The sequence below is a fragment of the Equus przewalskii genome, chromosome 9 (assembly GCF_037783145.1).
Source record: "Equus przewalskii isolate Varuska chromosome 9, EquPr2, whole genome shotgun sequence".
NCBI lineage: Eukaryota > Metazoa > Chordata > Mammalia > Perissodactyla > Equidae > Equus > Equus przewalskii.
The window spans coordinates 1,592,208-1,606,619 of NC_091839.1; the positions used below are offsets into that span (position 1 = coordinate 1,592,208).

The window sequence follows — 14,412 nt, forward strand, 5'->3', positions numbered from 1 at the left end:
GGACTGGAATCAGGCCCCTGGGGCCTTCCCACACGCGAGTTCCTGGGCGCGGGATCCTGCTCGTGCTGCCTGGCCCCCACCCCACACTCACACTGGTGAGCCAGTTTGGCTCTCCTCTTCTGGTAATCACCAGAGCCCCCTCCTTTGGCTCAGCCAGGCAGCCACAGTTGTCCAGCTCTGCCTGACAGCAAAGCTTTGGCGGGCTCCACTCCCAGCCATAGCCCACGCCTTCCCCAGAGAACCCCCTCCACAGCAGCGCTGCTTAGCTTTCTGTTAGGTGCCTTTAGGGAGCTGGTCAAAGCTCTGCACCAGCCACCCAGAAAAGCACACACGAGGGGCCAGCACTGTCAGTGGGCATTTCCTGGGCCCTGAAGGCTGTCTGGGGGCCCAGGGTAAGGAAGCCTATCTGGGAAGGACTTCCCCCTGCTAACCCCTGTGCACTTACTTCTCCTTAACCCTTGTAGCTGGCTCCTGCCCTCACTCCTGCACCATCATCAGGGCCTGAACCACACACGAAGCTAAGCAAATGACCCTAAATTTCTTTATAGATAATGATAATTCTTAATACATATTGAGCACTATGTGCTAAACACTGTTGCAAATGCATTATGGGTATTAATACATTTACTCCTAATGGCACTCTGGAGGTTGGAATAATTAGAATCACCCACTTTACAGATGAGAACATCGAAGCACCGAGAGGCAGGCGCTGCCCTCCCTACACAGCGGCCGGCTTACCACCTCTAGTCCAATCCGTAGTCTCCCTTAAGGCTGAGCCAATGCTCGGACTCTCTGAGCCTGATGCAGTCACAGAACGAAATGCAGCCAAACAGCCAAGGGTGAGCTGCGCCAGATGAGTGGCCCTCAGTAACTTCTGAAGACTCCAAGCCTTTGTACAGGCTGTTTCCACTGCCTTGCACATATCTTTTCTATTGCCTCTGCCAAACTCATTCATCCTTCCTGCCTAGATGCTGCTTCCTCCATGCAGCCTTCTTGGCATATAGGAGCAGGCTGGATGCCCCCTCTCCTGAGCTCCATGTGAAGTCATAGCCCCCAGAATTTTCCCATCCTAGCCATTCTCACTCCGTGCTGCCACTGCCGTCTACATGACCGCTCCCCTTCCAGACCGGGAGCTCCCCAATGGGCAGGGATTACGTCTTGCTTTACTTTGTTTCGAATTATTTTTTCAAAAAATAATTCTTTCATTTTTTACTGAAGTATAACATCCAGTAAAGTGCACAAATAGTGAGTGTATAGCTCGATGAATTCTTGTGGATGTACACAGCCACATCACCACCACTGAGATCAAGATACAGAACAAGTGTAGGACGCAGAGTTCCCTCGGTCCCTCCCAGTCATTGCCCCACCCCAGAGGTAACTACTGTTCCAGCCGCTGTCACCCTAGTCTTGCCTTTTCTTAAACTTCAAATAAGTGGAACCGCACAGTAATAGTCTTTTGTGTCTGGCTTCTTGCACTCGCCATCACGTGAGATTCATTCCTGCTGCCACAGGTTTCACCGGTTTGTCCTTTTTCTTGTTGTGTAGTATCCCACTGAATGAACATACCAAAATTTGTCTCTCCGTTATACTATTGATGAACACGCCAGCTAGCGTATGGAACATCTAGAACTCTCCCTCTTTGCTGGCGGGAGTATAAATTGCTACAATCACCAAGGAAAACTCTGTCTTGTCTATCATTGTTCTAACTCCTTTATGGAGCATTTTCTATGAGCCAGACACTGTACTAAGTGATTCGTCTGTGTTATCTCCCTTAACCCTCACAATAATCCTCGGAAGGCGATCGCTGCCATCCGTGAAACAGCACAATCGTGCTCAACATCCTAGGGTTACTGTGAAGGCTAAGTGAGGTAACACTTTGAAGGATTTAGCCCAGAGCTGCCATTTTGGAAATGGTGTTTATGACACCTGTTATTGTTATTACTAACGGGCACAGGGCTGGGAGTTCTGGAGTCTGGGCTCCACGCCTGTCCAAGCCAACCTCAGCAAGTCGTCTCAGCAGCCTTGACCGCAGTCCCTGGAAGGTCAACCGTCTGCAAGCAGGGACCTTGTGGGGACAACACAAGGTCACACTCTTCAGTAAAACCCAGGCTCTGACTTCAAGAAGACAGTCATGGGGGGGCGGGGGCAGGGCAAGACTGAGACCGTAACCCAGGAAGGGCCTTAGCAGTGTTCAGGAGCCCTCTGCTACGTGTTTCCTCTAGAAGTGGAGTACAGAGGTGCTCTCAAGTGACTGCTGTTTCATACCCCTTTCTCTCACTAGCCCATCAGCTCCACGAGGGTTTCGTCAGCGTCTGTTTTTCAAGCATTCATTCACAAATCCGATTTAAGCGTCTCCCTTCCTCCAGGCACTATGCCAAGAGCCAGGGGATACAGTAGTGAATAAGACTGACAAGGAGAGAGAGGGACACCAGGCAAGGAAATGAAGGAGGAACAAGAGACCTATGGTGACAAGTGCTGGGAAGGAGGCACAGCAGCGCAACAAGGTGGAGAGGAACCTCTGGGGAGGTTACGTGGTCACTGAAGACCTCGACGGGAGGGACGCGTAGCCCAAGGGGGTCACAGCAGGTGACAGCAAACTCCAAGGCCCTGCGGTGAGACAGGACAGGGCGTGGGGGAGGGGCTGTGCGGGAGGGGGTGGAAGGGGAGGTCTGAGAGGGGGTGAGGGCCAGTTCCTGCGGAGCCCTGTGGGCCAGCGCAGCGAGCGTGGATTTGACCGAGGCTGGCGGAAACCCGCTGTCAGCTAGAGGCCGGCGGGGAACCCCAGCGTCAGGAAGGGCTTCTGCGTTCAGGGCAGCTTGTGGGGGAGGGGCACACGCGGAAGGCGCCCGATGATTAACTGAATGAGTACGCGCCCGCCTGGGTCCACGCACGCACGTGCGCCCTGGAATAACAGCTGTTGCACAGGGGGCCCCAGGCCCCGCGGCCAGAGGCCCTGGTTCCAGGCCCAGCAGCCAGGCGCCGTGACCTTGGGCGCATCCCCGCCCCGACTCAGGGCCCGGAACCCTGCGTCCCGGGGGAGGGAGGACGCGCATGGAGGGAAGCGCGCGCGGCAGGCCGCCAGCCGGCGGGTCCCGGGCCGGCCCGCAGCCCTGCCCCGGCGGACTCCAAGGGGCGCGGACCCTCGCCGCCCGCAGTGTTTACATTCCCCCGGCGCAGGCCACGCGGCTTTCCCCCGCTCCAGCGCCGCCGACCCCGCCCCCGGCCGCGCGCGCCAGGCCGCCCAGCCCCGCCCCGCGGGTGCGCAGGCCCCGTCCCGCCCGCCCGGGCCCCTCCTGGCCCCGCCCCGCCCCGCCCGGGCCCCGCCTGGCCCCGCCCACACCGCCCAGGGCCCCGCCCATTCCCCGCCCCCGGCCCCGCCCCCGCGGCCGAGCGCCCCGGCTGGCCTGCGCGGCGGGGCGGGGCCGGGGCGGTGCGGGGCGGGCTCGCGGCCGCGGGCGGGGCGGGGCGGAGGGTGGCGGGAGGGCGCGAGGGCGGGCCGGGCCGGTTCCGCGCGCAGGAGTTTTAAATGTCCCGCTCTCGGCCGGGCGCAGGAGCAGCCGGCTCGGCCGCCCGCGCGGTGTAGGGGGCAGGCGCGGATCCGCGCGCGCCTACCGCTTCCCGCCCGGCCGCCGGCGCGTGCCGCCTACCTGCCGCGCAGAGGCTTCGGTGAGGGCCGCCGGGCGCGGGTGCGGCGGCGACGGCTCCCGGGCGCCGGGCCGCCGGGCCGCCGGGTGGGGGTGGGGCGAGGCCGGTCGTCGGGTCCCGGGCGTCAGCGCTGGGTGCCCGGCCCGGCGGCGCGGGGACGGGCCGGGGGAGGGGTGGAGGGGCGGATGGGGGCCGCCGGCCCCGAGGGAGGCGATGGGCCGGCGGGGCTCTCGGGGGGCGTGCGGGCCCCGGCCCGGGTTGGGACCCGGCATCGCGGGCTGCCGGCGGCGCCGCGGGTGACAGGCCACCCGGGCTCATCGGCCATTTTCCCGAGCGGCCGGGAGGCTCCCGCCGCCGCCGCCGCCGCCGCCGCCCGCGCGGGAGGGGGAGGGGTGTCCTGGGCGGCCGCGGGCCCGGCCCCGCCGGCCGCTCACGCCGCTGCCCGCTCCGTGCCCCAGGCCCGAGGTCTGCCCCCGCGCCCCGCGCCATGCCGAGGGAGAGGAGGGAGAGGTGAGTGGCCGGCCGCTGGGGTGCGGCGGGGGGAGGGGCGGGCCGAGGCCGGGGGCCCCCCTGAGCTCGGTGGCACCCTGGCTCTGCAGGGATGCCCAGGAGCGGGACGGCATGAAGGAGGACAGCAGCGCGGATGTCTCTGTTCGCTCCAGGAAAAGAAAGGCAAATGTGGCCGTGGTGAGTACAAAGGGGGCGGGTGGGGAGAGCCCCCGTCTTACCTGGGTGCCTGGCTGGCTCTGCCCACGTGTTTGTTGATGGGGGCTGAGGAGGGCGGTTTGGCAGAAACGGTGCCCAAAGTCTAACGACGCTTCTCCTTCTCTCTCTCTGTGCCTGTCTTTGGGCTGTATGGGGTGTTTCCTTGGGGCGTGGGGTCGTCGGCTGATAGTTTTTGCAGGATCCGGATGAAGAAATTGCCAAAATGGACAAGACCGTGAGGAGCCAGTGCGGCCGTCAGGTAGGTCCCCTTGCCTGGTCCTGGAGTCCGCTTGCCTCCTGCTGAAGGCCTTGTCTCTAACTGTGGCCACAGTCCATATGGCTGAGCACTGCCTGTCGGTGGGCGCTGACCCCTGCTGTCTGCCAGCCTTGGCATTCCAGAAAGGTCTTGTATTCTTGACTGGCACCCCTGAGATTACAAATATGTGCTGATGTCTGGAAGAACCAGAATGGACATCACATAACTCAGTCATCTCCTTTTGCCCTTGAGGAAACAGCCTCAGTGAGAGGAAGGTAACCCAGCGTCCTCTGCAGGCCGGGCGGGGTCCTTCCTGCTTTGCCGCGGTGACCCGGGGAGGGCCCTGACACAGCTCTGTGGGTGACTGGTGATCGGAGTCTGTGTGTTCTCCCCCATTCACACCTGGGTTTCTCATGGGGCTTAAAGACCTCTCTTCACCTTCCCACCTGCTTTAGGTCAGGTTTCAAACTTTTTCCCCATTTCTGGAAATTCTTCCAGCCCATCCAGAAATTACCTACAGTGATCAGCGCTGTCTGGGGCTCGAGCGGGCCTCACCCAGAGTATTAGTGGAACGTTGTGTGTGATGCTATGTGAGTCTCAACGCATTTTTTTGTTGACTAGACCATTTCTGCTGCTCCTCCTTCATGGAGTTCCCGCCAAATTTCTTGCATGCTCACGATATCATTATAATATCAGACGTTCCTGGCAGAAAAAGCTTGTATTATCTCTCTACCTCCAGAAATGGCTGGAGACTGTAGTTATGGCTCTAGTAGGGGAAGCAGCTTATCTCCAAGCTGGCTGATCAGGCCCTCTGACCCCACCGCAGATGAAAGCTGAGCAGGAGGAGTGTTGGAGCCGAGGGCAGTGGTCCCTCCTAGGGTAGCGGTGGGCAGCACATCGCTTTGCAGGATGCTGGGCAACAGCCTTAGCAGCTGCGTCTGGGAGAGTGAATGGCTTGAGAGCAGTGGGCCACATAGTTTCATTAACAGTTGTCACTGCACATAAGACCTTAGTAATTGGCATTTCTGGGGAGGTTCCACTGAATGTTGAACAAGGGGTTGATGACTCTCCTTCATTAGAAGAAGATATCTTTCAGTCTAGGTATGGAAATAAGTGCATCCCAAGGCCTTTTCTTCTTTTTTTCTTTTTCTCCCCTTAAAAAAAAAAAAACACCAAAAAACTTCAAGCCCAGCAAGTTGATTTTTGTGGGTTTTGTAAAATGGATCTCTCCTCTGAAGTTCAAGATTGTGTACTTTCCCAATGTGCTTTGACTTGAAATTCCTAACTGAGGATCAAGCAAAGCCACCCATGTTGATTTCTTGGAGTTCTAGAGTCGTTTCTGTTCTCAGGGATGACCTGACACAGGGCCGGGGCCCCGTCCCCGACTGCAGAGAGTGGAGAGCTGTGACACAGGAGGAGCCATATCGTTCCCCTCTAGAAGGCGTTTTCATGGCCGTCCAGAGATTCATGACAGCGGTTTCCACACATTTTGTAGAGTAAATAGCTTGAAAATTATCCATCCATTTATAGAGCAGTGTCTTTTGTTATTTCTCTGTGTATACTCATGAAACTAGAATTTTGGAATAACAGAGCAGTTTTACCTATTAATTACACAGAATTTTTCTCTGGAGTTGTTGTGGTTCAGCCGAGTTCGCCAGCCTTGAGCTACTTGTAGCCGTCATGCCAAACTCCATGTTCACTGCTTCATCAAGACCACACGGAACCTTCCATGGTTCTTGCGTCAGGCCTTCCTTAATGAAAAAATACCCTTTTACCTAAAGCCCATTTAACGTAGGCATTTTGCTGTTTAACTTTTTGCATGAGACCCAACTTTTTCGTTGAAGTGGAACCCTGGACTTTCTGTTAGTTCCTTCTCGGAACGTAGTGTTGCCTAAGCTACTTCTATTCTTAATTAAAAGCGGCATAAGGAGTCGGGGTGGTTAGAAGTGGTCAAAATTGGTCTCTTGCTGTTATCCCATTCCTTCCTAAAGGCACACTGATCTTGCCTCCTTTGAAACATGGTTTACACTCAAGTTGAAGGCCATGGACGTCATTATTCTGCTTCATACACTGGTTCCTAAAAAGGTCAACCTTAGGGACCGTCTGTCTGCTCGTGGTCTACCTGGTTTGTCTGGGAACTGTGCTGGGAACGGCTCCCAGTTTGTCTGCAAAGGTGTGCTCAGCTATTTCGGTCATCTGGCTGTAGAGGGTGGCACCAACTTCTGCTTTCAAAACGAGAATTCGTTCTTGAATGAAGAGCCACTTTTGTAATGTGACCCTTTTTGGGTCAAGGAAATGCTACCAGCACGTGTTACTAGGACTAGAAGAGGAGGTGGCCCTTCTGGAACGGCTGTCGGCTGTCGTGGTTAATTTGCATGCCAGTTCTTTGCACGTTGATGGAGGAGAGCTCTTCTCAGGACGCTGACAGTGCTCTGGCTGCCTCTGAAAGTGGCCGCGTGCCGGGACAGCCACCCCGTGCCGGGACAGCCACCCCGTGCCAGATCTTCCAGGTCGTGCGCCGTCCCAGTCTCCATGTCCGATCATAGACATCTCGGTGGTCTCCTTGCTTCTCTAGTCAGCATGAGTGATCTCTCTGCTCTTAACAAATGCCAAGACGCGGGGACTTTCACAGGACCCCCACGCTGGGGGCATTGTCACCTGCCAAACCTTCAGCAAAGTCACTATTTTATGTTGTAAAAATCAAGCATAGGCTCCTTTTTAGTGTAGGATGATAACTTTAAAAAGAAAATCTAAATGGCAAAATAACCTTAGTATTTTCCAAATATTGAAAATTGAATAAAATTAAGTATCTGGAATCAGTAAAAAAAACCATATTGTTTTGGTTTTTAATGGTGGTCTGTTCACTTATCAGTTATTGGAGTCTTACTCTGTGCAAGGCGTCAAGGGGCGGGATGCAAAGGTCTTCAGGAGTGCCCAGGCTCTGTGTCCACAGACTTCTTAGTGTCACCGGTGACCATGGCTTGATTTGGTTTTAACTGGGCAGATACTTTTTATCGTCTTGCGTTAAGGAAAACAAAAGGTCTCCATTATGTAGTATATTTGGCTAGTCCTGCAACCAAAGGACGATGTCACATTTGATGGGTTTTCGTTTTAAAATGGAGAGACTTTAATTATAGATGGCAATCAATTTACATTTTTGAGTTTTTTATACTTGTGAGTGTGGAGTGCTTGTGTAAGTACTTTCATTGGAAATCTTATCTTCTACTGTTAAGACATTTTAGTAGATTAGTTGTACTTGTTAAAAAACAAACCTCTGAATTGTGACCAAGTCGTGCCACAGTGCAGCTCAGGAGTCCCCGTGCCCCGTCTCACTGAGCCGCCGGTGGGGCTGTGTTCTTTTGGTGACGTAACAGCTGCTGCGCTTTGTCGAGCCTCTTGCGTCCGTTTTGCTGCTCAGCACCTCGTGTGAGAGCGACGATGTGGCAGATGAGAAGCTCCTGGCTTTGTAGTTTCTTAGGTACTTACTGCGTAGACTCCTAAGCTGGCGGCAGAAATGAGATGCCAGTTGGAGTCAGGACTGCGGCTTTGTCTCATCCGTGCATCTCCATCTTACGTTAGGCCTAGAGGTGACCGTCCACGCTGAAGACTTCTCCTGTTTTACGGGCTGTTCCACAAATCAGTGCATTTGAAAACAGCTTGTTTACATCAAACGTTTAAAAATATGTTTTTCTTCTGCAGTCGTGGGACAGTAACGCAGTCTGTGAAAACCCCTGCTCCTTGATTCCCACACCGGACAAAGAAGAGGACGAGCTGGTGTACCCCAACTGTGGGCCTCAGAGCATCGCACCGTCTCGAGCCTCGCCACTGCCTGTGCTGAAGTGAGTGCTGCCGTGCGCCCCACGCCTCCTGCTCCGTGCCCGCTCCCCCAGTGTGGACGCACACCAGGCCCTCTGCGTCTCCTGCTCCGTGCCCACTCCCCCAGTGTGGACGCACACCATGCGCCTCTGCATCTCCTGCTCCGTGCCCACTCCCCCAGTGTGGACGCACACCAGGCCCTCTGCGTCTCCTGCTCCGTGCCCGCTCCCCCAGTGTGGACGCACACCAGGCCCTCTGCGTCTCCTGGTCTGATCCCACTCCCCCAGTGTGGACACACACCACCATGCGCCTCTACATCTCCTGCTCCGTGCCCACTCCCCCAGTGTGGACACACACTGACACCTGTCTTTGCTTTTCCGCTCGGTTTTGTGTTTTTGTAGCTGGGCAAACAGAGAGGAGGTTTGGAAAATCATGTTAAACAAGGAAAAGACGTACTTAAGGGATAAGCACTTCCTGCAGCGGCACCCTCTTCTGCAGCCTAAAATGCGAGCAGTTCTTCTGGACTGGTTAATGGAGGTGAGCCGTCTTCCTGTTAACCGGAAGCATCGACCGTTTCTAGCGTCTTCGGTGCTGTTGTGATCTCCGTGTGCGATTCCACTGACATGCTGTGTCTCTGAAGCTGGTCTGTGACCCTGTGGTCTAACTTTTTCGTTTGCATACTTCCTTCAAAGAGTTTTTGAAATCTCTTTACCCCTTAGACACTTTTAAGTTGGCATCTAATTGTTTTCATCACAGTTTGGATAGTTGCAGAGGTTGTATTTTGCAGTAACTGTAAAAGTTGCTATTTGGTCTTCGTTGATTAGGCTGCTTCTAAATGTATCCAGTGGAACGAGAACTGTTTGACAGTCGCTGTCACAAGCTTTAGAAATATCCGAACGAGCTTATTTTAACAGTCAGAAATCATACGTTGTTCCTCTTTAACTCCTTGGAGTCTATTTCTTTTTCCCCACAGAATTTTATCCTAGCAAAATATATGGTGTAAGTCTTATCGATCGCGTCATCACACTTCTCTGCGAGCATTGATCAAAACCACAAGTGTGGCATGCCAGGATGACAGCGGTTCAACAAAAAGCGATGCCGCAAGGGCAGTGCGCCTCTTTCTGGGAGGAGCTGGGGGTGACTCAGGTTCCGGACACTGAGCTCTCGGTGGAGAAGTGGGGGGCTTCCTTCTGTGGCATGGAGACCCCTGAGGCTGCTCCGTTTTAGGAAGGAGTACACCTGGAAGCAGGGTGTCTGAGTACCCCCTTAAACCAGCTGTGCGTGCCACCATTGGGAGGTCTGCATTCACAGGGGTGTGTGCACCCTGCTGCTGCCCGTCCCAGACTCAGACCCTGCGGCCACTTCCATCTGTGTGCCTTAGGCAGGCAGGTCACCTAGCGTGGAGGCTTGGCTTTCTCATCTGTAATACTTTCTGGCAATACTTTCCTTGCAGAGTTTGTGTGGATTAGAAATAGTGTATATGCAGTGCACCTTACATAGTAGGCAAGAAAAGATAGCTGTTTTTATCATTTTTAGTTTGCTTTTCTTCATCGGCCCCTGAAAACGTCAGCATTTTACGTACTGAATTCTTTGGCAGGCCTGCTTAAAACTACCGGCCTTGCAGTTGCCCGCCACAGACCCGCACGGCGCTGGCCCCTGCGCCCTGGGGAGCGCTGTGTAGTCCCTTGAAGCAGCAGCTGCAGACTCTCGGGTTCTGTTTGATCAGTGCAGTTGATGCCGCATACTCGGAAGGACCGTTTATCTCTGATAGTCAATCAGGAGTCACGTAATAGCTTTGGAAGGAGAGGAAAGAATGGTAACTGTTAATGTCTTCGGCGGGACAAGACTGGAGTCCCCAGCTCTCAGGCAGCCTTGTCTGCAGTGAGCTTTCGTTCCTCAGGCCTGGTCCAGCCGAGAAGTCCGTCGGCGAGAAGGATCTGCGTGCCCGACCGTGAGCTGGTGAAACAGGCCCGAGTGTGTTCCTTCGAGAACAGAGGCTCCAGTTTCACTTCTGATCAGATTGTAGTTGTGTTATTTATAAAAACTGGCTGGAAATACGAGTCAACCTAGACTTCAGAAATACTCTTTGGTGATTGATGGAATTTTCTACGAATATACTGTTTGTCGTGTCTCCACCTTTTCTGCTCATTCACTCCATGAATTGCACTTGTGTGGATGTCCCGTTTAGGAACCGCTGTCTCATATGCATAATCAGACGTTCGATGGTGGTGATGTGCAGAGGTGCAGTGTTTCCTTGGTCCTTTCCGCTCCCACGGGCGCTGTTTCACCATCCTCAGCGGTCCTGTGCGGTGGGCAGGGCAGGAGGGTCCTCATTTTATACGTGGAGATAATCTGATAAACGGGTTTGTCCAAGTGAGAGCCTGAGCCGGAACCTGACGGCCGAGTCTTTGTGAAATCTTTTTAAAACAGCTTTTGCCTCTTGTGATGAACAGGCCAACAGTGTTTGGATATGTCGTAATCTTTAAATAAATGTGTGTTCCAGCTCTCAAAATTTCATACTGATATTGCCCCATTATGAAGAAATATGTTAGTTCTTTCCTCGAGTCGTAATGAAACTTGTACAAGAGGGTATCATTCTTTGAGAAAATTCATAGTTTTGCGTGAAAATGCTGCGTTTACCATGCTGTGAACAAATCTTCCTCCCCTGGCCTCTGGACAGTGATCTTATTAAGATACAGCCCACAGAACACTGACTCCGTCAGTCTGAGCCCCAGTTCTGCCCTGTGCCTGTGATCGGGGCCAGGCAAGGTGAGCATCCCTGCAGAGAAGCAAAGTTCTCCTTGATTTGGTTATCTTGTCCTTCACCAAAACTCATAGCAAGTTTTTGTCTTTCTCTTTTCCTCAGGTAACTGCTCTGAAACTTACTCACTGTTTTTCAGGTGTGTGAAGTCTATAAGCTTCACAGAGAGACGTTTTACTTGGCACAGGATTTCTTTGATCGATATATGGCAACACAACAAAATGTTGTAAAAACACTTCTACAGCTTATTGGGATTTCATCTTTATTTATTGCTGCCAAACTTGAGGTAAATAATTTTCAAATATTTGTTATGTAGCACGTGCTGTTTCCTTTTTCTTTTTTGAGGAAGATTAGCCCTGTGCTAACATCTGCTGCCAATCCTCCTCTGGTTTTTTGGTTTTTTTTTTTTTGCTGAGGCAGACTGGCCCTGAGCTAACATCCATGCCCATCTTCCTCTACTTTATATGTGGGACACCTGCCACAGCATGGCTCGACAAGCTGTGCGTAGGTCCGCACCCGGGATCTGAATCAGTGAACCCCAGGCTGGCAAAGCAGAACGTGTGAACTTAACTGCTCGGCCACTGGGCCGGCCCCAACGCATGTTGTTTCTTGAGCTTCAGTGAGATTAGGGGAAGAGGTCAACTCTTTGTCTATAATACATATTCTAAATTTTTCTAACTTGAGGCCTCCAAAGTTAAGACACATGCAAAAAAGGGTAGAAGTTAACCAAGCAAGAGAGGTAGTGAGTGTATAAAACGCTTAGATTAATGTAGTTACTTTAAGCAAAGAAATTGAACTTTGACCTAAAAGGATTAAAATTTTGGTGTGATTAGAAGGGTGGATGGACCCAACTTTCAAACCTGTTGCTAAATGAATTGAAAAGATGAAAATGTCAAAAACATCCCCAATGAGTAAAGATTTTATGACTTTTTTATTCAACGTATTTATGTATGTATTGTGGGGTGGCTGTTTCATTTCTTTTCACGATTACACCTTTTGAACCACTGGAGCGGCTCCTGTCTATGTCCCATCGGTGTACCCTCTCCCTTTCCTTCCATGCCAACATACTATGAAGAGTAACTTTGGATGTCCATTATCAGCTAAAGCTATTGCAGACTCGTTTTTGCTAGTAGCATCTTCCTTTTGTTTCCTTTTAGGAAATCTATCCTCCAAAGTTGCACCAGTTTGCTTATGTTACGGACGGGGCCTGCTCAGGAGCCGAGATTCTCACCATGGAGCTGATCATTATGAAGGTATGTTCCAGGCCGGCTGCTGCTGCTCACGTGGCACAGTGCCTTCCCCTGCTGAGTGCGGGTGCGCCGGGCGCGCTGTCTCCAGCCGCACACGCTGTGGCCTGGAGCACGGCTGCATTTTGAAATCCAGTGGAGGACAGAGGGGAGCAGATACGCCTTTTTCTGCCTTCAACCACTGGTCTGTTTTCTCTGTTCTCCCGTAGGCGCTCAAGTGGCGGCTGAGCCCCCTGACCATCGTGTCCTGGCTGAACGTGTACATGCAGGTCGCATATCTGAACGACTTGTACGAAGTGCTGCTCCCACAGTACCCCCAGCAGGTCTTCATACAGATCGCAGAGGTGAGTGGCTCCGTCTTCTCCTGGGGTGCCTGCCCCGCCGCTAGATTGAGTCACCCTGGGAGCGGGTGGCGGCCGCCATTCCAGTGTTCTGTTCTTCTCCACAGCTTTTAGATCTCTGTGTTCTGGATGTCGGCTGCCTTGAGTTCTCCTATGGTGTGCTCGCTGCTTCTGCCTTGTATCATTTCTCTTCATCTGAATTGATGCAAAGGGTTTCTGGTAGGTCAGCTCTCCGGGGCCTTCACAAGGTGCACAAGACGTGGGAACCGATTGTCGGCCTCAGAGTGAGCCTACGATTGCCTTCACTGCAGGGTACCAGTGGTGCGACATAGAGAAATGTGTCAAGTGGATGGTCCCATTTGCCATGGTGATAAGGGAGACGGGAAGTTCCAAACTGAAGCACTTCCGGGGCGTGCCTGCCGAAGACGCACACAACATCCAGACCCACCTCAACAGCTTGGATTTGCTGGTCAGTGCTGTTTCTTGTTTGCCGTGGGATTCCGCAGACTGCCTGTGTGGCCTCTTCACTGTCCTTCGGGCCGGCTCCAGATAGCCGAGAAAGACTCCAGTTCTCTCGTTCCTTGAAAAAGAAAAATTATGGTCAATAGATGTTGTGTCTAATTATTGTGTAGACCGGAGACTTTTAGATTGTTCTTGGCTATTTTTCCCCCTTCTTCACCTCCATAGGAACAAAGCACTCAGTAAGTGCAGCCCAGAGCATATGTTCTTCCATTTTAATATTCCTCGCTTTTCTTCTTGTCAACAGGACAAAGCCCAAGCAAAGAAAGCCATATTGTCTGAACAAAATAGGATTTCTCCTCCCCCCACGGGGGTCCTCACCCCCCCACAGAGCAGTAAGAAGCAGAGCAGTGGGCAGGGGACGGTGTGACCACAGCCGCATCCTCCACCAAAGACAGTGGTGCGGAAGCGCCTGCGCCAAGCTCTCGCCTGTCTTCGAGCATCAGCTTTTACAGATATTTACGTGGAAGGGCTTTTCTCTTCGGCAGCAGAAGCGTTTCCGTGGACGGCGTCGGACGGGGGAAGTGTTTTTATTGAGTGCGTAGATTTTTTAATGAGTGGGTCAAGGACACCAGCCACCTCCAGATCCCCAGCGGGTGCTCCAGATGCTGCTATGGAGGCTGATGCTTGACTCGATTGACCGTTCACACAAACAGCAAAGGCTTGAAGTTGAGGAGGCCATGGTGCTGGTGGGTGCTGGTGGTTGGGTGTTCTGGGTTGTGTCGTTTTAAGTGGAGCAGGTGGCTGTGACGTCATGATGCGGAGCCCGCGATCAGCTGTGCTGGTGCCTGCCCTTTCACACTATCAGTTGACTACGTACAACGCCTTTTATGAACTATTGTTTGTAAGTGCTGCTACGTCTATCCGTTTTTTAATAAAGATAACACTGTCTTTGAGACAGCTGGTTTTATGAGCTGTGTCTGGTATTTAAGGTAGAAGTCAGCTTTGAAAGTGGCTATCTCAAGCTCTCTTTTTTAACTTCATGCTTTTTGAAGCTCAACCCTTTCAAGCAAATACATTTAAAAAAAAAGCTTTGGAAATGAGCTTCAGCTGCGTCCTTGCATGCCTCCTGAGGGCCCCTGAGCTGGGAATGAGGCTTCGTTTGGCATTTCTCCCACAATG

General features: G+C 52.9%; 1 protein-coding gene and 1 long non-coding RNA gene across 2 annotated transcripts in view; one reads left to right on the top strand and one right to left on the bottom strand.

The window, feature by feature from the left end:
* The window catches only part of LOC139085420 (uncharacterized), a 45,830-nt gene extending 41,100 nt beyond the window's left edge, over positions 1–4,730 (bottom strand). The window contains exon 1 of the long non-coding RNA XR_011543677.1: positions 4,374–4,730. This is a non-coding gene — a long non-coding RNA (uncharacterized lncRNA). The remainder of the gene's footprint in view (positions 1–4,373) is intronic.
* Positions 3,483–14,200, top strand: CCNE1 (cyclin E1). The gene is made up of 12 exons (XM_070632479.1): positions 3,483–3,666; positions 4,104–4,155; positions 4,245–4,332; positions 4,541–4,609; positions 8,306–8,445; positions 8,824–8,959; positions 11,323–11,469; positions 12,341–12,436; positions 12,640–12,774; positions 12,879–12,990; positions 13,083–13,240; positions 13,538–14,200. The coding sequence occupies exons 2-12, from the start codon at positions 4,133–4,135 to the stop codon at positions 13,658–13,660; spliced, it is 1,227 nt and encodes a 408-aa protein (XP_070488580.1). The 5' UTR covers positions 3,483–3,666; positions 4,104–4,132; the 3' UTR covers positions 13,661–14,200.
* Positions 14,201–14,412: the final 212 nt, after the last annotated feature.